This window comes from Brienomyrus brachyistius, chromosome 22, assembly GCF_023856365.1.
Source record: "Brienomyrus brachyistius isolate T26 chromosome 22, BBRACH_0.4, whole genome shotgun sequence".
Taxonomy (NCBI): Eukaryota; Metazoa; Chordata; class Actinopteri; order Osteoglossiformes; family Mormyridae; genus Brienomyrus; species Brienomyrus brachyistius.
Genome location: NC_064554.1, coordinates 7,998,173 through 8,021,099, shown reverse-complemented (window position 1 = coordinate 8,021,099; position 22,927 = coordinate 7,998,173). Strand labels below are relative to the sequence as shown.

Below are 22,927 nucleotides of genomic sequence, written 5' to 3'. Positions count from 1 at the left end.
ACACACTATACTTCAAACTAAACTCAAAATGAGTCCCAGTACCATAAATTCATACAGTATAATAATTCATCTTAAAGCTAGATTTGGTGCTGTCGGAAATTGTATTCCCTGGACAGCCCTGTACGATTATCTAATCTGATCTCACACACATACTCACCAATTTTAACAATATACAGTATAGAAGCACTGGATGGATCACCTGGAAATCTTAAGGTTAATACTGTATATTTGTCTTTAACTAAATGCTGTGAGTCCATGTTGTGATATGTAGATTCCATTTACATGACAATTTGCAGAAGCATTTGTATTCTTTTGCGTATGTTTTAATGTCCATGTTCGAAAATGTCATTTATTTATATTTTTAAATGTTTATTTTCTATTTATTTCTCTGTGCACTATACACCATTATATGCACCATAATTTTCACTGACATAACAGTAAGAAATGTAACATACATACCAGGGTGTCTGCAGAAATCCTAATGTGAAATTTAAGCCTTTTAAAGACCTTTTTAATACTACCTAAAATCAAATTTAAGACCAAACTTTAAGCAGAAGCATGCCTTACGAGAATCAATACCCATAAATTTACACTACAGTGACTACACTCACTATTCATTTAAGTTTGTATAAAAGAATAGTCCAATAACTCATATGTGAATAATAAGCTCTACAATGCAGCAATCAAGGCATGGGTGCCTCAATTATGAGAAAATCCCGCTGCCAAGAAATTTCAGTCAAAACAGAGGAACAACAGACAAATTAAAACATTCAATGCCCTATTTTCTAACATTACAAGTATATAAAATGGTAGATTTAACAGATTCTAGAATATTTGAAATTATACTTTCCCATGGTTTGCTGATTCAAAGACAAGTTATCTAGCTAATGTGTGTTCAGATAGCTGCTCATGCTAATTTCGTGACAATTTTTCTGCTCAAAAAAAAAAAAATGGTTGCCTTAACCTATGATAGTTTATTTTATAAATTAGGGACAATAAGACTTTAACACCAATAGAACTTTTAACAATACATTATAATAACTGATACGTGAATGTGGTCGCTCTCTAAAAAAATGATACTCTATTCATTCACTCATCAATTTTCTATAACCACTTATCCTATTCCAAGATGGGGCGCCAACCCACTGCAGGGCACACTCACACACCTTCCATACTCACAGGCAATCTGATTCCAATTACCCTCAGGCATGTTTTAGGACTTTTTGGAGTTACCAGAGGAAACTCACCATAGCACAAGGATAACATGCAAACTCCAGACAGGGGGCCATGGTGGCGACTCAAACCCTAGTTCCAGATGTGTGAGGCATCAATGCTCACTGTTTTAATTTTACAAAAAAAAAAAAAAAGGTTATTGAACACAAGCATCATCGCCATCCCATCTAATGGGTACCAAGTGCCTAATAGTTGTGTACTGTACACAGTGTGGGTACACAGCGTGGGTATACAGTGTGGGTATACAGCGTGGGTACACATCGTGGGTATACAGTGTGGGTACACAGTGTGGGTATACAGCGTGGGTACACAGTGTGGGGATGCTGAATGAAGGGATGATTTTCATCTTGGGAGTGAGGGTGCAATATTTCCACTGAATGATGCCAATTTACTCTGATTGACTGAATGATGCCAATTTAAAACATGAAGTATTTCTGGAATTTTAAAGTTTTGTATTTTCAGACCACTGGTAACTGAAACCACGGAAAGTGAAACTGCAAATAAGGGGGACCACTGTGAATGTTTAAGACCTCAAATAAAAAAAATTACCTACTGTAGTAAACTTAAATTTACGACTTAAGACTTTTTTAAGCCCAAGATTGGTTCAACTCGAATTTAAAATATTTCAAGATTTTTGAATCCCCCTTGGATGCTCTGCCTGCTAATGGTTCATATACAAAGGTCTGTAGGGGCTATGGAGAGGTGTTTTTTTATGTGGATTCATTTATTTAATTGATTCTTTTATAAAAGACAATTTACAGGTGAGGGAAGAGGTATTTGTGTATGCTTCTTATACACAGCGCCCTGCCCCTCTTCTTACTCACAGCACCCGACCCTCTCCTTATACACAGCGCCCTGTCCCTCTTCTAACTCACAGCACCCGACCCTCTCCTTATACACAGCGCCCTGTCCCTCTTCTTACTCACAGCACCCGACCCTCTCCTTATACACAGCGCCCTGTCCCTCTTCTTACTCACAGCACCCGACCCTCTCCTTATACACAGCGCCCTGCCCCTCTTCTTACTCACAGCACCCGACTCTCTCCTTATACACAGCGCCCTGCCCCTCTTCTTACTCACAGCACCCGACCCTCTCCTTATACACAGCGCCCTGTCCCTCTTCTTACTCACAGCACCCGACCCTCTCCTTATACACAGCGCCCTGTCCCTCTTCTTACTCACAGCACCCGACCCTCTCCTTATACACAGCGCCCTGCCCCTCTTCTTACTCACAGCACCCGACCCTCTCCTTATACACAGCGCCCTGTCCCTCTTCTTACTCACAGCACCCGACCCTCTCCTTATACACAGCGTCCTGCCCCTCTTCTAACTCACAGCACCCGACCCTCTCCTTATACACAGCGCCCTGTCCCTCTTCTTACTCACAGCACCCGACCCTCTCCTTATACACAGCGCCCTGTCCCTCTTCTTACTCACAGCACCCGACCCTCTCCTTATACACAGCGCCCTGTCCCTCTTCTTACTCACAGCACCCGACCCTCTCCTTATACACAGCGCCCTGTCCCTCTTCTTACTCACAGCACCCGACCCTCTCCTTATACACAGCGCCCTGTCCCTCTTCTTACTCACAGCACCCGACCATCTCCTTATACACAGCGCCCTGTCCCTCTTCTTACTCACAGCACCCGACCCTCTCCTTATACACAGCGCCCTGTCCCTCTTCTTACTCACAGCACCCGACCCTCTCCTTATACACAGCGCCCTGCCCCTCTTCTTACTCACAGCACCCGACCCTCTCCTTATACACAGCGCCCTGTCCCTCTTCTTACTCACAGCACCCGACTCTCTCCTTATACTCAGCGCCCTGCCCCTCTTCTTACTCACAGCACCCGACCCTCTCCTTATACTCAGCGCCCTGCCCCTCTTCTTACTCACAGCACCCGACCATCTCCTTATACACAGCGCCCTGCCCCTCTTCTTACTCACAGCACCCGACTCTCTCCTTATACACAGCGCCCTGTCCCTCTTCTTACTCACAGCACCCGACCATCTCCTTATACACAGCGCCCTGTCCCTCTTCTAACTCACAGCACCCGACCCTCTCCTTATACACAGCGCCCTGTCCCTCTTCTTACTCACAGCACCCGACCCTCTCCTTATACTCAGCGCCCTGTCCCTCTTCTTACTCACAGCACCCGACCCTCTCCTTATACACAGCGCCCTGTCCCTCTTCTTACTCACAGCACCCGACCCTCTCCTTATACACAGCGCCCTGCCCCTCTTCTTACTCACAGCACCCGACCCTCTCCTTATACACAGCGCCCTGTCCCTCTTCTTACTCACAGCACCCGACCCTCTCCTTATACTCAGCGCCCTGTCCCTCTTCTTACTCACAGCACCCGACCCTCTCCTTATACTCAGCGCCCTGTCCCTCTTCTTACTCACAGCACCCGACCCTCTCCTTATACACAGCGCCCTGTCCCTCTTCTTACTCACAGCACCCGACCCTCTCCTTATACACAGCGCCCTGTCCCTCTTCTTACTCACAGCACCCGACCCTCTCCTTATACACAGCGCCCTGCCCCTCTTCTTACTCACAGCACCCGACTCTCTCCTTATACTCAGCGCCCTGTCCCTCTTCTTACTCACAGCACCCGACCCTCTCCTTATACACAGCGCCCTGCCCCTCTTCTTACTCACAGCACCCGACTCTCTCCTTATACTCAGCGCCCTGTCCCTCTTCTTACTCACAGCACCCGACCCTCTCCTTATACACAGCGCCCTGTCCCTCTTCTTACTCACAGCACCCGACCCTCTCCTTATACACAGCGCCCTGCCCCTCTTCTTACTCACAGCACCCGACCCTCTCCTTATACACAGCGCCCTGTCCCTCTTCTTACTCACAGCACCCGACCCTCTCCTTATACACAGCGCCCTGCCCCTCTTCTTACTCACAGCACCCGACTCTCTCCTTATACTCAGCGCCCTGTCCCTCTTCTTACTCACAGCACCCGACCCTCTCCTTATACACAGCGCCCTGCCCCTCTTCTTACTCACAGCACCCGACCCTCTCCTTATACACAGCGCCCTGTCCCTCTTCTTACTCACAGCACCCGACCCTCTCCTTATACACAGCGCCCTGCCCCTCTTCTTACTCACAGCACCCGACCCTCTCCTTATACACAGTGCCCTGTCCCTCTTCTTACTCACAGCACCCGACCCTCTCCTTATACTCAGCGCCCTGTCCCTCTTCTTACTCACAGCACCCGACCCTCTCCTTATACACAGCGCCCTGTCCCTCTTCTTACTCACAGCACCCGACCCTCTCCTTATACACAGCGCCCTGTCCCTCTTCTTACTCACAGCACCCGACCATCTCCTTATACACAGCGCCCTGCCCCTCTTCTTACTCACAGCACCCGACCATCTCCTTATACACAGCGCCCTGTCCCTCTTCTTACTCACAGCACCCGACCCTCTCCTTATACACAGCGCCCTGTCCCTCTTCTTACTCACAGCACCCGACCATCTCCTTATACACAGCGCCCTGCCCCTCTTCTTACTCACAGCACCCGACCCTCTCCTTATACACAGCGCCCTGTCCCTCTTCTTACTCACAGCACCCGACCCTCTCCTTATACACAGTGCCCTGTCCCTCCTTTTACAGTATGTGCCATATATAGTCATAGGTACGGCGCGTTTTCTCTAGGTGGTCACATGTAGCACATATGCTTTCTCCTCTATGGGAACAACTGAAGAAAAAAAAACTGGTGCCCAGAATAACAATAGTTAAAAAAAGACACCATATGGAATCTCACCTTAAAGTGAAAGTGCACAAAGGCCATCCCACGTTATTCATACAGGGTATGTAGGCAACCATAGTATTCAAAAGATATTAAATAGCTTTTTTCATGATCTGCCAAGTGTCACCCCAATAAAATGACTGGACATTTCACATCAGAGTTATCATTCCACTTTACAGGTGTATCTAAAAACCATTACAGTAAAACCTCAGATTGCGAGCATAATTCGTTCTGGAAACATGCTCATAATCCAGAGCACTCAAACAGTATATCAAAGTGAATTTTCCCATTAGAAATAATGGAAACTCAGATAATTCGTTCCACAACCCAAAACTATTCATATAAAAATGATTAATACAAAATATAAAGTAAAAATACATAAAACAAATTAACCTGCACTTTATCGGGGATGATGTGAGGGAGATGAGAGAGAAAGGGGGGGAGGAAGGTAATTTTGTAGGATGACTTTCACTATAACTAATGGAATTACTGCTATCTGTTGGCTCTTTTTCTTTTTGTGCAACATTAACAAGGAACGTATCCAATGACAACTGCTTTTGCCTCCTTTTCGATTTTGCGGAAATGTAGACATTGCATTGTCGTTAAACAGATTCATGACTCGCACTGTTACACCCTTATTCGGGTGGTGCTTTTCTACAAAATTTTTACTATACGAGTGAGGGATGCCGATTCAGAATCACAGTCCTGATCACCCACCCAAATAGTGCTAGTCATACTGTATGATAACATTACTAATATTACATGGTATTACTGTATCAAGAAAATTGGTAAAAATGCAGATAAACAAGAGCACATGTCTGGGTTCTGTTTAAACTGATCGAGGAGTTGCAACGTTTTACTTTGTGATGTGAAAGAGTTTTCATTAAACAAATATGATAGAAATACATCTCTTCCACTTTGCCACAATTACACAACAATCTCCAAAATATCGCTGTAGCAACACAGCACACCTACTGTACAGTATAGTTTCCTTTCCTGTCAGAGTTTTCACCCTCATCATGTCTCTTAAATTCTAACTCCTGTCCAACCAAGAACTAAATCTCATCAACAGCCCTTTCAGAAACTCATAATTTTTCATCACTGTGTTGTTGCTTGTCTAAGTAAAGATGGAAATGAATGTTATTATTTATAGTCTATACATGAAATCAACAAGAACAGTATTTACATATCAAATTATTTTTGGCTCATTCACAGATAACAATAGCTTGCTCACAAAACAACAAAAAATATTGGTGAACAAGTGACCCTCGAACAAATGATCTTGTATAATGACTAAACTCAGGTCATCTCTCCACATGAACCTGCTCGCAGAGATGTGGTGCCAAGCCAGACCTTTCAGGACAGGGAAGAGGAGACACAGATGGGTGCGAGGACAGCTGACTGATGGCAGAAGCCAGTTAGGACGAACTGACCTGCCACCATACAGCAGCCACAGAGTGCGCCCAGAGAACAGAGCGGATTTAACACACTGCTGATGTTCAGAAAACAGGGTGTGTTTAACACGAAGAAGGAATTCAGAATAGAGATAGAGATCGTGCTAAAATGCTGATTTATACTTCTGTGTAGAATGGGCAGCATAGGTAGCCACATAGGTGTGTTTCAAAAAGGGGGGGGGGGGCAGCATGTGGCTCAGCAGACTAAGCCTCTGTGCCTGAACTCAGAAGATCGCCAAATCAAACCCAACCTCAGCACGCCTGCGGGTCCTTGAGCCCTTAACCCCCAGCGTCCTGGGCACCACTATGTGTGGCTGCCCTTTGCGGACAACTTACTCTACAAAAAAGAGCAAGTTGACTGAGGTGTAAAGACAATTTCCCCAAAGGGATCAATAAAGTATCAATTATTATTATTATTTGCCTGCAATACAGCATGACATATACCACCCTAGAAATGTACCTACAGGCATCAGGCTGTAGTGTTGGGTATATGGATATGCAGCTACCACTTACACAGAAGCATAAATCTATCTTAACACACAGAGGGTGAGACAGGGCACGTGGTGCATAGGACCAACAAAAGGTGTTTTTCACAGAGAGGTTGTTAAGGATATAGTGAGAGTTGAGACATAGGGTGTACAGAGAACACAGGGCGTTTAACATACACAGAGGACATTTAGCACAGGTGTTTATGACGTATGGGGTGTTAAATAGATACAGAGAGAGCTGTTCAGGACGTCCGCACTGGAATGAACTAATGAGCAGAGGACAAGGCTGGTATGCTATATCCCACAGCATGTTGTTTTATTGATGTCAGTATTATTGAGGCTGGCTAACAGGTGAGTTCATTCATGGTAAATTACACACCTCATTTAGCACATTCATGCAGTTCAATACTTATTTAACTAACAAAACACCACAGATCAAGTTCCCCTATAAAGGGCACCACACTGTAGCTAGGCCCAACTGGATTTCCCTGAGAACGTTGTTACATAGAGTTTCTACACTGTCACATGAACCTCGAATTATTTAACAAGGAGTTTGAATGACCTTAGGCTGGCTATTTGAAGCCCCGACTTCAGTCAAACAAGGAAATCTATAGCGAGATTTGAAATTAAAACTCCATTGCCATCCATGCTGGAGTCGGCATTACCTAGAAGAAATGGGCAAAAACAGCATCGTCCCAAAGTGCTAAAGATATCAGAGACACATCCAAAGGTTTAATCAGTGCCATATATTCTTTGCAACCCATAAAAATGTAAATGTAACTCCTTTTATAGAGGTGTTAAATAATTCAAGAGATAGCATATTTAAAGTCACACAAATAATGAGGGAGCTTCTTTTATGATGATATCTTTGAGACTGCCAGATCCATGAGGCTGCTTTAGCCTTGTGCTCATACCTTTCACAACACTCATCTTAAAAGAAACAAAACTCACGGTCTTGTCAGTATAAATGTCTATCCATCAATCAATCCCCCACAGCCGCTTGTTCTGTACAGTACTGCATATGTGAAATCTGATTACCCTGTAACCGACAGATGAAGCATGTTATATGTAAATTGAACTGGGTACAAACATTTTTTATATATTTAGCTTACATACTCACCCTTTCATTCCATCCCACATCGTCATATGAACCCCAGGTACATTTTAGAAGTGTTACACCTGCTATACTTTTCAAAGTGGCTTAAATATTCAGACGCTCCTCTAGTTACGAACTTTCAACTTATAAACTTTCAGACATATGAACGAGGAGGACTATAAGTCCAAACTGTGTTCACTAGGTTCCCATTTCCTGTTTGCAACATCATCTTTTTTTCTGTACGCCAGTGTTAATTTCGTTAATGAAAATTTTTTGTCAAACTTATCGACAACGACCTTTATCTTCAGAATAAAACGAGACGATAACTAAATAAAAATGATTTCGCAAGGCGGGGCGGCATGGTGGTGCAGTGGTTAGCACTGTTGCCTCACACCTCTGGGACCCAGGTTCGAGTCTCCACCTGGGTCACATGCGTGTGGAGTTTGCATGTTCTCCCCATGTCGTCGTGGGGTTTCCTCCGGGTACTCCGGTTTCCCCCCACAGTCCAAAAACATGCTGAGGCTAATTGGAGTTGGAAAATTGCCCATAGGTGTGCATGTGTGAGTGAATGGTATGTGAGTGTGCCCTGCGATGGGCTGGCCCCCCATCCTGGGTTGTTCCCTGCCTCGTGCCCATTGTTTCCATCCCTGATACCATAATTGGTCTTTTTCTTTGAACATATTTGAGAAACATTTAACAGCAAACAATAGCAAAAAAAATATTACAAATATTTATTTTAATTTTAATATTCAGAGAGAGCAGGCCTGGTGGCACTATAACCTATGCCCTTTTTCTTTGAAGTGATTTTATTTTTGCACTAATGGCACTACTGATATTTCAGTACTCAGTTTCCGGGTAAATAAACATAAGTTTGTGTTTAAAATAAGAGTTAAATCTGTGTACAGTATTTGTGTACTGCACACTCAGACCTTAACACCATCCCTTAACATTTGTGGACATAATGACTTTCAGAAATCGAAGGGAAACCTTAAACATTACACTTTGCATTTATAATTTTAGTCGACTAAATCAACTGTAGTTTTAGTCGACTGTAATCTTGTGATATTTAGTCAACTAAAACCAGACTAAAACTAAAATAATTCAGATGACTAAATTATGACTGAAACTAAATTACATTTTAGTCAAAATACTACTGTATGACTAAAACTAAATAAAAATTTGCTGTCAAAATTAACAGTGCTGTGCGCCAGTTCCACCTAGCACGACTTGTAACCACTACTCCCGCTGAGCAGCCACGTAGCATGTGTACTCCCAACATCCTAGTTCTACGTACTTCTGTACACCCTGCCCTACCCACTGCGCCAGTAGGCTGGCATGACGTCCAGTCGACATGGCATGTCGTGCACATGTAATTGTCACATCAAAGGCCCATGACAGACTGCTGAGTTAAGATCATCAATCAGTAGGGTTAAATCATTTTTATTTAGACATAAGAAAGCAAACCTAGCAAGCTTTGCAATTTTAATAATGGTTCCTTTTCAACATTACCTGGTATAGTTTTAAAAAATAAGTCTAAACTTTACTGCCGCTATTTTTGCATGAGCATTGAGTGAAGAGGAGAAAAGGCAGCAAGAACTGGTCACAAAAAGTAATTTGTATTCCACTGCGTGGAAATATTTTGTATTCCACTGGGAAAATATTGAGCAAAAGCAAGTAGCTTGTTGGCACTGCTCTGTGTCTGTTGGCATAACTCACAGCAACAACACCAACTTTGACAGTACATGGGAGCACAGTACATAATTTGCAACTCTAAATATTGATGTGTGAACTTTTTCAAGTATTGTTCAGCCCTACTCAAAACACACAATGCATTAGCAAAATATGATTCGTATTAACTGGTCATTATGCACCGTATTATGTAAAATAATGAGGCTAAGCAAAGGGACTAATCTTCCTTTTAGCAGCAATTATTTTGACATACAGGAATCATAAATAAGCTAAATAATTTAAGTCAAAGTGATTACAAAGACAGGCTAGGCTACTTCAAGAGGCTAAATGGGACATATCTTTGGCTAACCTTGCATTAATGCGTGTGTCTGTCAAACCTGAATGTCTTCTTTTAAGATATATTTTGCAGTCGGACTGTGGTCATATTTACATTCTGCTTTGCAATATTGACAGATGACTGCATTTTAATTCATTTGTAAGGTGAGATGCTTCCATATGAATGATGCTTTTGCTCTTTATCTGGGCCCACATCCTGCATGCTCCGTCTCCCATCTGCCATATTGCCGAGTAATTGAGAAGGAAAATCTTGAATCAATGCTTGTTAATAATCAATTAATAAAGTAATTGAGACAGCTCTATTAAAAATATTACGTAATAGCAGAAAATATACGTCATTCTCATACTTTCTATTCCTGGAATAAAGCATTTCTTCAATATATATACCACAATACCTTTCCCTCTTTTCATACCAAAATCACTTAATCTTAGACCAAGGTTTATGGTTTTACATTCCAATATAGTGTTACTCCAGAAGATGACCCATCAACTCCTGTCTGATAGTTATCTATAGACATGGGGTCAAGGGAGCTCTGCATTTGCAAATGAGAAAACAAACACTCACCCCAAGGGATTCAGAAGCTTTTCAAAAATTATCCTCTCACTTTTCTCATTGGAATTCCATTCAGACTGCAAGTGGAAAGCTATCAGACCACAAAAACATACGTTAATAAAATAAACCCTCAAGGGACACATTCATTTAAGAAAGAGCCAATTAAAAACAGCACTTAATGTCATGGTCAAGACCAATAGCATAAACCTGAGGCAATTTAAGACTCATAGTATGCAGCTTGAAAGTAACATCTGGCTCACAGTAATCGAATGAGAAGAATGTATGGTGAAAAAGGGCTGTGAAGTTGCCAGGACAAATCTGAGCTCCTGGTCCCACAGGAAAACTTTAAGCACTGAAACTGTTCGCCTAATCTACACTCCGAAAGAAGATCACAGAGAATTCCTAGAAATGTGTAGGAATTCACCCACGGGTCCCAATCCTAATAAAATTCACATCATTTCACAAATCAAACACCACTCTAGATGACCTCTACGAACCAAACCTATGAACCATGTTCAAGACAACAATCTCTTATCTGAGCGATTTTGACACACCACCTCTGTATGGTCCACGAGACTAATTGTTCTGTTTGTCCTGATCCCGCCCACTGTCCATGATTGGCTAACATAATATCAAGATGTGGGATTGGTCAGCAGGGCTAATTATGCAGCTGTAATGTGTGTGTTTTATTATCACATGACCATGGGAGTGGTGTGAACTGTTGGCTTTCCTGTCTGTGTCACTGCATTAACTAATAATGGCTGTTAATAAAGAAAGCAGCTTCCTTTTTAAAAGAGCTGTCATCTCCCATATTAAAATGATTCACTCACAACAACACATTTATTTGTGCTCTATATGTGAGTCTGTTTCATTGAATACATTCTGCATCCTCTAGGGTTGTGACGTGACCCACAATAAGATGGTAGGCTCGGTTTAAGCATGCCATAGATTGTTTTCGCAAACATATTTGATTATTTTTTGTTCAGATGTTGTTTGAATTATAGGTTACGGATGAGATCAATTCCCTAAGTGTATCTTTAAGTCAAATTTGTAGGTAATTTGGCAAAATAATAAGAGTATATAATAACAAAAGATGGGCTGGCCCCCCATCCTGGGTTGTTCCCTGCCTCGTGCCCACTGCTTCCGGGATAGGTTCCGGACCCCCAGCGACCCAGTAGGATAAGTGGTTTGGAAAATGGATGGACAGATGGATAATAACAAAAATTATACACTAATAATAAAATATGGTACTGTACTGTACCTGAAGCCGACTAACCATTTGGGCTATGCAATGTTTTCAATAGCATCACAAAGTAATGCTTGTGCTCGTTAGTACGAACCATTGTATTTAAACCTAATTTTTTTATAAACTTTATAGTATCATTACCAACACTTTTTGGTAGTCTGCTAATAAGTACGAGTTGCCTGTAAGTCAGATATTCTTAACCCAGGGACTGCCTGCATTCTGTAACCTTAAGGCACACATTACGTAAAGACCCCTGGGGTTAAAACCATTGCTTTTACTTGTATCTATTATGCATAAGACAGAGGAGCCCTTTGCTCAGATTTCTAAAATCGAGGCTTCAGCAAATTCCAAACATCCCCAGAAATTCCCAGGAAAAAAACGAAGAAAAGAGAAAAAAAAGCCTGCTTCTGCACACCAGGGAGAACAAGCTAAGCGCTTTAAAGTCAGTGCATTATATCTGAATCAATACGCCTACATGGATGAAATGGCAGCTCCGTATTAATGTACTGTATTCAGCGGAAAACCTCATTTACGATGCAGCAAAACCACATCACGATAGCTTTGGGATTTCATTCAAGATACTTGGCACAACATCTGGAAGAACATCTCATCAATAATTCATTTTTATCTAACCATCATATATTTTTTGTTTTTAAAATTTTATGCTTCATTATACATTTCATTTATGGTTCATTTTGTAACAGATATTCATATTTGATTTGCATATATAAGGGCTTCTCAAGTGGATTTTTTTCCCCCCACCAATTTGTTAATTACAAATAAACAAAAATTAATTTGGGACTTTCACGTGTCTCACATTGTCTCTGTCTCTATGGTGTGATGTGTTAGATTGCAAACCTGGCATGAAATGACACTCTGAAAGATTTTAAGGACTGTTGTTAAAATACATCCGTGACAGTAATAATTTGGGGTCTGCGCCACGGAGGTGCTGGAACCGAAAAAAATCTACCAGTCATCTCTACCCCATGGATATTGAACAGTTTCATCCAATGAGGGAGGAGGGATTAATTATAAGCCCATCTGAGCAGAGCAATTGGCCTACCATTCCTAACTCTCTTTACATAAGCTCTCTTACAGCTTTACATCAGCTGTTCAGCTGGCAGCGTACAGCTGTGGCCTTTTGTGTCACTTTACTCAAAGTCATTATCTCCAGCAGATCTAGACAAAGCTACATAATTGCACTTAGGTGCAGCTCGTTTTTTTTTTTTTTTTTTTGATTTTCCCAGGTTCCTTTCATCCTAGCTGCCAAGCATCTCCTTTCAGGTTCTGATACAAAATCATCCATGTGTGTACCCGGCAGAGGGCTGCAATGCTACCAGGACGTTCATGAAGATACCTAAAGTAAATTCTGAAAGGTTTTGGGTGACCCCTTAGAGAGATGCCTCACATACTCCCTAATCTCTATCACACTCAGCCAGCTCCTTTCTTAACAGGTAAGGGTCGTCTCTTCACTGGCTTATTCTCCTTCCTCTTTCCATGGACACACATGCCCTCTCTCTCATTCTCGTCACACCCAACCTGCTCCCATCTAACTAACAGTTTGCATACTGGCTTGGTCTCTTTCCTTCTCTGATTAAGATTAAACCTCATCAGTAACCTCAGGAGAAAAACATGTGGCAAAGAGATGGTTTAAACCGATCGAGAAGAAGACCTTCTAGGGCAAAAAGGGGAACAGCTTTGATATGCTTGCATGCTGTCTAAGATGGCTGCCTCAAGATCTGAGTTTGCACTTACCCTAAGTTCTACGCTGGGCGCCACCCGGCTGACTTTGGGCTTAGACAGAGGGCCACTGTTGCTCACGAGTGTGAGAACAATGCAGCCCACTTATCAAAGATGCAGCTTATCAAAGGAGTGTGTGGTGGCATAGTGGGGTGGACACAGACGTCAGCAGAGAGTAATGAGAGGGAACGGCATGCCCAGCTGCCTGCTAATAAGACCATTAGCGACAGCAAATAATGATGGAGCAAGTTAGTCAAATGACATTTGCTTTCAAATACTTCAAACTTTGTTGAGTGTTAACCAAGACTCAACGCCAAGGTCTGTAGAGCTCTGGGTCCAATCTAAGCTAATGGCCTGAATCAGTAGATGCAGACTGTCATGCTGGATAGGCAATGACCACACCAGGCCAGTCGCAAGGACAGACACAATGGAGCTATCAGCACTGAAGCGTTACCCCTGCTCATCAAAAATGAAAGTGATGACTAGAGCAGGAGCCCGGGTGATCTGCCCAGGAAGTGCTCACCTTCTATGTTAAATTTACACTAATAAAGAGGATTAAACAGAAATTTTGGAAAGCCTAAGAAGGTAGGGTTTGGTAAATATGCGTGTTCAGTGTTGATTTAAAAGCTTATTTTTTGCTTTACAATAAACATGTTTCATCTATATAAATCTGACCTGAAGGAGAGCTACAGGATTATGTGAAGGAAAAGTTTAAAGTGTTTAAAAATAAACACTATAAAAAAAGAACCTTTCATCTTGCAGCCTTTCAGGAAAACGTCATTCTGACCTGCGAGCAGCTATGTTGTGGAGCCACCCAGGTATCAGCTGACAGGGGAAATGTGAGGCAGTGTCAGGGTGTCTGTAACTCAGGACAAGTGAGACATCCTTCACCGTCTCCAGCTTCCCACAAAGAACGTCACTGCTGTCTTGTGCCTGAGCATCTTCCCCTGTTGCCTGAATTAAAACGCACCTCCTCAAAAGGGTCTTAGTGTCCCCATTTTTTTTTTTTACCAACTTAAACTGATAAATTTCATCTTTCATCATCACTGCCCCAAACCCCAGTTGGTGCCTTTCCACACCTGCCCCTCAAAAAAAAAATCTATGCTGTCCTGCTGCAGGAATGCAGAAAGGTCCTAAGTCACAGTGGGAAAGTCTTAAAGCAGTAGTAACCAGCTCAGGATCATCAAGGGATGCACATTCAAAATGATTTAAGTAGGGAGGAAACCACTGTACCAAGCAGCCACTGCAGGTTACAAAGTTCCCAACATTGTCCTGGCTTGAAAAAAAGCCCCCTTTTTTGTAATTAGAGACAAAAATACTTGGAAAGGTACGTATCACTTATTATGAGGATTTAACTCAGTTCGAAGCAAAATCTCATTTTTGTAGAGCGTACCAATTACCTTCAACATGCTGAGGAAGTGTCGAAAAGCGATAATTGTCGACGAGCTGCTGAAAACGATCAGACAAGATTCTGTAACCACTCTCCAAAAAGCCTCGTACAAAAGTCATTAAGATAAACCTGATTGCACATTGTGTCCAACTCAACTGCTCAATACTTCAGTAAAATGAAGGGGTTGGAAAAAGACAGGAAAATCAATCGGTGCCATTTCTTATTTAGCAAAGGTCACACACAGGAATGAAAGGAAGAAAAAAAAAACTAATCTAGTTATTAAACACACATTTCAATTCTGACATCCAGGTGAAAAGATGAAATTACTTGAACCACAGTCATTTGTCAAACGGCTTCCGGAAAGTGGCCTCCCTTTCCTCCATCAGCGTGTTGTTTTGTAGGATTATGATAATGCCATGATGCTTGCCAATATGACTGCTGGGAAATATTGTCATTTCACTGTAGATGAGATTCTGACAGCTTGAGACATTGGTCCCCAGGGAGTGATTTTTATATTTATATATATTATTTATCTTATATTCAAGTCTATTACTCTTCTTGGTATTTAAAGGGGTCTCCATGGGACACTTACAGAAAGGACAGAGAATGACAAAAACCCAAAGACGAGGAGAACTGGCAATGAGAGAGACGCATAATGAGACAGACATACAACGGGAAGAACTGCCGCATCTCTCAGACAACAGGGGGGTCTCAGTTTACCTGCGACGTTCAGGAAGACGGAGGGACTTGTTTTGTTCTCCCCGTTCCTCTCGTTGATGGCCTGGACATGGTAGTGGCCAGCATCAGCTGTGGTTGTGGACAGTACCACAAGTTGATTGTCCAGCGTTACGGTTCTGTGGAAGAGTACAGCACGTTAGCCACTTATCCTCAGGGGGCTGCTCTGTGGAAATAAGCCCATATCTTATGTATCTGTGATAGAACCACAAAAGTGTTTAGTTCTCACGTGGTTTATAAGCTAATGGAACCCCAACAGTGTTTAGCTCTGACATGCTTTATAAGCTGATGGAACCCCAATAGCGTTTAGTTCTCTCTTGGTCCATAAACTGATCTCACAAGTTTCCCCCCTCAATTATCCAGATCAAGACAAGCAGTTGGAAGATGGATGGATAGAGGTGGATGGATCGTTCCTTCTCTGTTCCAGCTAATATTTACAGGTTCAGAGTGATCCATGCTAGTCTACTAAAGCACTTTGAAAGACATCAGCTAACTACTTAATGTGTCTTCAGACTTCATGCCACCAATTAATTTCTCATAAATAATTATATATATATATATATATATATATATATATATATATATATATATATATATATAAAATTAACTACACGATAAAGCCTGTCTACATCAATGTACTCCAATCGTGAAAAAAAATTAAAAATACAATTTACAGTCCATGTGTAAGCACTGAGATTTAAAGTACTGCAGTATTTTACAGACTTTGTTTGACCATTCCTGATTATGATAACCCTGCTCTGTCATGTTATCGACTTGCAGTGGCGGATGTAGATGATAATATTATGCTCAGTCCACCTGCTTCATAGTCACCTGTTCTGTAGGTAATAACAGAGAGCTTGTGTCTCTCCCAACCCTGACTGACCCAGTGTCAGTCCCACATAATCATTTTCTGAGAGGTCTTGTACATCCCTGTCCTGAAATGATGCTTCAGCAGGAACCTATTTCCTGAATAGATATACCATAAATTTCAACACAACGCTATTTATGAAATGAATTTATTTTATCTCTGCCTCGTAAACAAGTGTAAATAGTTACACTGTGCATGCTGCAGCTCATCAGGACCCAGAAACTTTATTTTAACTATTAATTCCAAGTAAAATTCTGCCAAGAAAACAGGAAAAACAGGGGTCTCTAATTGGCTGTTATGTTTAATATAAGATTAATTGTTAAGTGAATAAGAATACTGCCAAGGATGAAACAATGGGTCATTACTAGTATTTTTGGGGCCAACTTCTGGGAAACACTTTTGCATAATTTGGCTGAGTATCATGTCACAGCGAATGTTACATGGAAACCAAAACCCCACATCGTCAACGTAGAAACCAGGAAGGGATCTTAAAAGGACAACATGATTCCATCTAGTTATGTTCTGGTTCATCTAAGTACGCTGGAAAAGGCGGTTTGATGAACCTCATTGTTTCTCAATGTCTGCATATAAACAGCGATTATTGAGAAGACTTAAAAGCCCGGGGTGGATGGACCGACACAGGTATGAATTCGAAATCCAATCAGCTTGGGTTTATGGTAATAGATGGTGGGTACCAATTCATTCAGAAGCTCCTTGGGCGAGATAGGAAACATATATGTCAATTTCATGGTTAGGGACATGAAATGAGTTTGCTTTACAATCCCACAAAGGACCTCTGGTGCTTAAAAAGTACAACAGTGTAAGTAAAGGGTTTGCAGCCCTTGGCAGGAGGAGGAGCCATTAGATGACACTCTGGGAGTAATTACACAGGCAGCTGGCATCTCTCCACAGGGCCGCACAGTGGGAGCAGTGAGGCTGTGGCGTGCCTCATTTTCCCTGTAATGCTTCAACTCAATCAAAGAAAGAAATCCCTGCCATCTCAATTATTAATCCCTGTTGCCCATGAAGAGGAAATACTCTTTGCTCGAATGACAGGCTCTGTGAAAGGCGTGCTTGTTTATGTGGTAGGTCCGAAGTCCACGTGTGTTGTCATGCCGATGACAGCTGGGCCAATGAGATCAGAGGGGCCAGGAGCCTGAAACCCTCATCAGCCCCAGCACAGCTGAAATATCTTTAAAAGAATTACTACTCAACTCCGTCACCTTCTACAGGTAGGTACTTCTTACAATCTCTTTCCATTACTACCGCCAGCATGCAATAAATATATTATTACTACTTATTTACACAGTAATTTTCTTGCCATTTTCTTATCATATATGCTATTTTCTTGCTGATAATATGACATAAGGCACTTGCAACCCATCATGAGCAGAACTGGTTTAAGCTATTAAGACCCACTACTGGTCATGTTATCAGTTTCTGATCAGCCTGTGGCTGATGCCACTTGTTTGCCCCAGACAGCTTGGTTTTGGATGCTGCATTTCTCACAGTGCCAGCAATTCGGATGTGGAGAAACCCACTGCATGGGAAGGCAGGAGCAGGAATGATGAGGGAGGTGATCGGATCAGAACTCCTTATGAATCTGCCACAGCTTTTCTGACAATCTGTCCTGTCACACAAAGTCTTTTTCCTGACCTTCTTCCTAAAATCACATAGGGTTCCTAATCAGCTGGGTGTGGTGGCATAGTGGGAAATGACCTCACTTGCCCCTTTTGAGGATTTCCTCCCTGTTCAAACACCAAAGCCCGGTACAATTAGCAGCTACTGACAAGCAATGGATGGTTGACTGAATTTTTATACATAAAAAAAAGTGAGCAAATATTTAAATGATAAATAGCATGGAGGTAAATGTTAATAGAACTATACAGTTTCTTACTGTTGAGTGGTGTTTATTAATAAAGCCCATTTATCTGCATTTTGACACTGTATTTCAATAGTATTAGATTACAGTTTAATTGCATTGGATTGCTAGGTCTGCCCACCTAACAAAGTGTGTCGCCAATGACAGGAAAAGATAAGCTTCATTTTACTTGTTATCTCTTGGCACCCGCAACGGGCAATCAGATGCAGCCTGCCCTCAAATGGCCTGTGAGTCACTACATATTGTGGTACTTCCCGTGTACACCGTGTACCCCATCTGCGCACCTCCCTTACACACATCATGCACGTGCGCTAAATTAAAAACATGCTTTTACACACGTGTACAGAAGTAAAAAAAAAATACTTAAGTAAATATTTACAGTAAAGTATGGGTTCACACTTTCCAATCATATAAGTTACTGGAAAATTTGTGCAGAAAAAAAACTTTTTTTAAGCAGGATAAAATGCTGGGAGAACTTTAAATGTAATACTTTATAAAGCATAAAACAACGTATTTATCTGACATGAATAAAGTTTGCTCTTGGAGACCATAATACATACAACAGACTGTCTTTTTATTTAGTCAGTTAAGCACTGAGCGCAGGGGCGATGTGGCCAAACAGACACGCATTTTCATTTAGTGGCCAGTATGACATTTTCAAAACAGGGACCCGCCACTCCGAGACGGTGTATGACAGTGTAATTGAAATGTCAGTGGCTTGAGAGTAGCATTGCCCCCCTTCACCACCCCCCACTTTCAAACTGCAATCAATGGTACGGGTAGTGGCGATGCACCTCCGAATGCACATCAGATCCTGTTTTGTAGTCTTGCCACTGCACGCGAGTCTGTCCATTAAATCCACAGAGCTACTGGCCCTCTTCTCAGAGGGAACGGCCATCAGATTGACCTTCCACAGATGGCGGAAAGGAGAAAAAAAACACAAGTTCAGGAGGTGCACCCCCTCTCCGATTACTTGGGTCTCAGGGTCACACTATTAATTGGTAAAACAAAAACCAGCTCAGGGTGGGGTGTGTGTGTGTGTGTGTGTGTGTGTGGGGGGGGGGGGGGGGGACCCCTGGAAGGCTAAAAGCCAGGCACACATGCAGAAACCTGCATGACACAAGCTTATAGCCCACTGAGGCCCCACTCAGTGTTCCCTGGGGGATTCCTCCTCCAGGCCAGCAGAGGGCATAGTGCGCTGATAAGGGACCGAACCTCTGACCAAAAAATTATGCCAGCATGTAACAGGAACTATTAGTGTGGATAAATCCTGACAGCTCTGACACCCCTGAGTTTGACCCACAGGCCATGATCGTGCAGAGTGAGCCTTTGTATTCCCTCACCACCTGCTGCAAATAAACATGAATGAAACACAACCTCTTCACCTGATTTCTTTCTTCCGCCGGCGTATGTCGAGGTGTCAGGAAGCGGCGACATTGTTTCGAGGGCTGGATTGTGATAAGCCAACCGCGGGCTGAGAAACTGCTCATGGCGTCAGTACACACTCAACTTCTATGAGAAAAGCAGGGTGTATTCAGATGGGGGGTGTGGCATCTGCAAAGTTAGCACTTTGTCCAATATAGCATGAAGGAATCAGGAGCTCCATTTGTGAGGGGGGTGGTTTTCTATGATCACCACACGCTTACAGGTCCCTCCCAGGTAGATGGCACCCGAGCAGGTGATTTGGCACCAGACATGGTGGCATTTCGCTGACATCGACTAGGACCCATATCCCACGCCTTCTCTTGAGATAGCCAGTGCTGATCTCTCATGAATGAAACAGATCCTGGCTAGTTGCAGGTAGTGACGTGGTCAAAACCAAAAAGATCCCTCCATGTGGAACCTTCTGGGCAGCACAGCCACTCGGCTGGAGGCACAGTATGCTGAGGCATTGTGTCCCCTACTGAGAAGCACAGCCCTGACGCCCAGAGAGTCTCTCAGCTGAAGGAAACACATGCCCCAGCCCCCATGCCTCCAAAAAGCTAAGTTTCACTGCTCAAGAGTTCAGGTTTCCACAGACTTACGCCTATGTAATTCTACGACTTAAATTCATTCAGATGGAACCCAATCCAGTCTCTCTGTCACACAACAAAGCTAGCCAAGTCTAATGACCATCAGCCAATGTCCTCCATGTTCAAGAAAGACCCCAGTACTTAATTTGAGTGCTGCCCTCCACGACACTAGGGTTCCCTTGGGTCATGGGAGCATTAATCCATCATCATTTTTCCCTCCCTGACAGCAAAAGAGAAAAAAAAAACAAATTAAAGAACACTGCTGCATAAAATTTCATGTCACACTCCCATGGGTCATACTACACGTGAGCGTGAAAATATGCATTCTTTGGTTGCCAGGCAACCATGTTCCCTCTAGAGGAAACAGTAAACAAAAAAGTAAAAATAATCTTGGTGGTCCACAAAAACTTGTTCCCTTCAAATTCATCTGTTTACATGGTTCCTAGTAAGAACATCGCTGTGCTGTATCACATTCTCATGTCTATATGCTAGGTATATATGTGAATCCATGCATGTGAATGTTTGACACCAAATTCACAATTAAAGCAACTACAGACTGATCGCTGACTTACAACTTATATAAGTTATGATGACTTGCACATACAAACTTCTTTTTTTTAAATCATCCTTCCATTGTCTGCAGCTTATCCAGGGTGTGCATGCAGAGGCAGTAGCCTACTGTAAGTAGGAATGCCAAGAACTCTCTCCAGCCACCTCCTCCAGGTCCTTCAGGGGAATATCAAGGCGTTCTCAGTCCAGCCGAGAAATACGATCACTCCAGCATGTCCTGGGTCTCCTCATGGTTGGACATGCCCGAAAAACCTCTCCAGGGAGGCGTTCAAGAGGCATCCAAGATAGATACTCAAACCACCTCAACTGGCTCCTTTCAATGGGGAGGAACAGTGAGTCTACTGTGAGCCTCTCCTGAATGTCAGAGCTCCTCACCCTATCTCTAAGGCTGAGGCCAGACACTCTGTGAAGGGAATTCATTTATGTCACTTGTATCTGGCCGTATCATTCTTTCGATCCCTACCCAAAGCTTGTGACCATGGGTGAAGGTAGGAATATAGATGAACCGGTGAATCAATAGCTTTGCCTTACGACTCAACTCTCTCTTTAACACGACAGAAGGGTAGAGCATCTGTATTACTGCCAAAGTTGTACTGATCCGTCTGTCAATCTCCCACTCCCTTATTCCCTCACTCTTGAACAAGAACTTGAGATACTTAAACTCTTCTGCTTGAGGCAGTAACTCATCCCCCACCAGGAGAAGGTAATCCACACATTTTCAGTCAAGAACCATAACCTTGATACCATAAAAATGTTTTAGCAAAACTTAAACCCCCTGCGCTATAAGGTCCATACAGTATGACAGTATGAAAAAGCCTGATCTCAGTCCAGCTGACTAGCGATGTAAGCATGAGCATAACTTGCAATGTTGGTATTAATATCACAGATCATCCAGCCCAATAATATAGTACAGTCGTTTTTCAAAATCAGCACAAAATTCTCTGCCTCATGCTGTTTCATGGCATTCAGCACCGGTACCGGTTTTGATGCCATTGGAAAACCAAGATCTTGAAGTACCGTACTTTCTTGAAGTACCAAAAGTACCACATCTGGGGCAGTGGAAAAGCAGCCATAGTTGTAGTGGGATAGTACTGTACTGGATGGCAGCATAAGCACGCCAGCCCCACTTGCATCTCCCAGTTTAATTCTCACACCGAAAAGTCAGTACGATTATTCGATTCCGACATATTTCCGTTTCACCTGTGTGTTGTAATAGAACCCAGTCGTAAGCCGGGATCAGTCCAGATATTTTCAGTTCAAGGGAAGACATAATATTTCAAAAAGCAAACTGAATTCTTCAAGGCAAATACATACGGCTTAAACAACTAAATGGAAAAATGTTTTAGATTTACCGTTTTCACATGAAAATGCGGCTGGGTGATATGAATGGTTGGCATGCGCACGTAATTTAGCTGGTTTAGCTGCAGTTCCCTCTATTACAATGGGAGTCGTCTTTTCCCAAGTTATTCAAAATGTTTAAAAAACATTTAAACATTAAAAAACATTCAAAGCCCCCTGAGTTTCTGTAAATGTACACTTTTTCCAGTCAACTTTTGTTTGATAAATCTCAGATTTTACATGAAAAGTTCAGGCTTCTTTTTGTGCATATGCAATATACAAGATCCCATGACTGTCAGCATCGGACTGGATATTCCCAGTATGGGATCACAGCTTTGAATGGCTGAATTTTTACAGTGGATTCAGCATTCATTCATCCAACCAACTTCCAACTACAGCTTCAGCTTATGAAGCATCTCTGTGAACCCCCTTAACAACTCTGCTCTCCTTTGGGGGGTTGTGGACCAAAGGCTGAAAACCCCTGAACTACAGTATTTAATTAACTTGATTAACTGAGTATAATTCACAGAGACA

General features: G+C 42.6%; 1 protein-coding gene and 1 long non-coding RNA gene across 2 annotated transcripts in view; one reads left to right on the top strand and one right to left on the bottom strand.

Annotated features, from left to right (window-relative positions):
* The window catches only part of LOC125718016 (protein sidekick-1-like), a 284,877-nt gene that overhangs the window by 92,660 nt on the left and 169,290 nt on the right, over nt 1-22,927 (bottom strand). The window contains exon 5 of the mRNA XM_048991479.1: nt 15,709-15,842. Coding sequence (XP_048847436.1) covers nt 15,709-15,842 — 134 coding nt within the window. The remainder of the gene's footprint in view (nt 1-15,708; nt 15,843-22,927) is intronic.
* LOC125718017 (uncharacterized) lies at nt 17,671-18,527 on the top strand. Its single transcript, XR_007384724.1, has 2 exons — nt 17,671-17,823; nt 18,070-18,527. It is a non-coding gene; the product is annotated as an uncharacterized LOC125718017 (long non-coding RNA).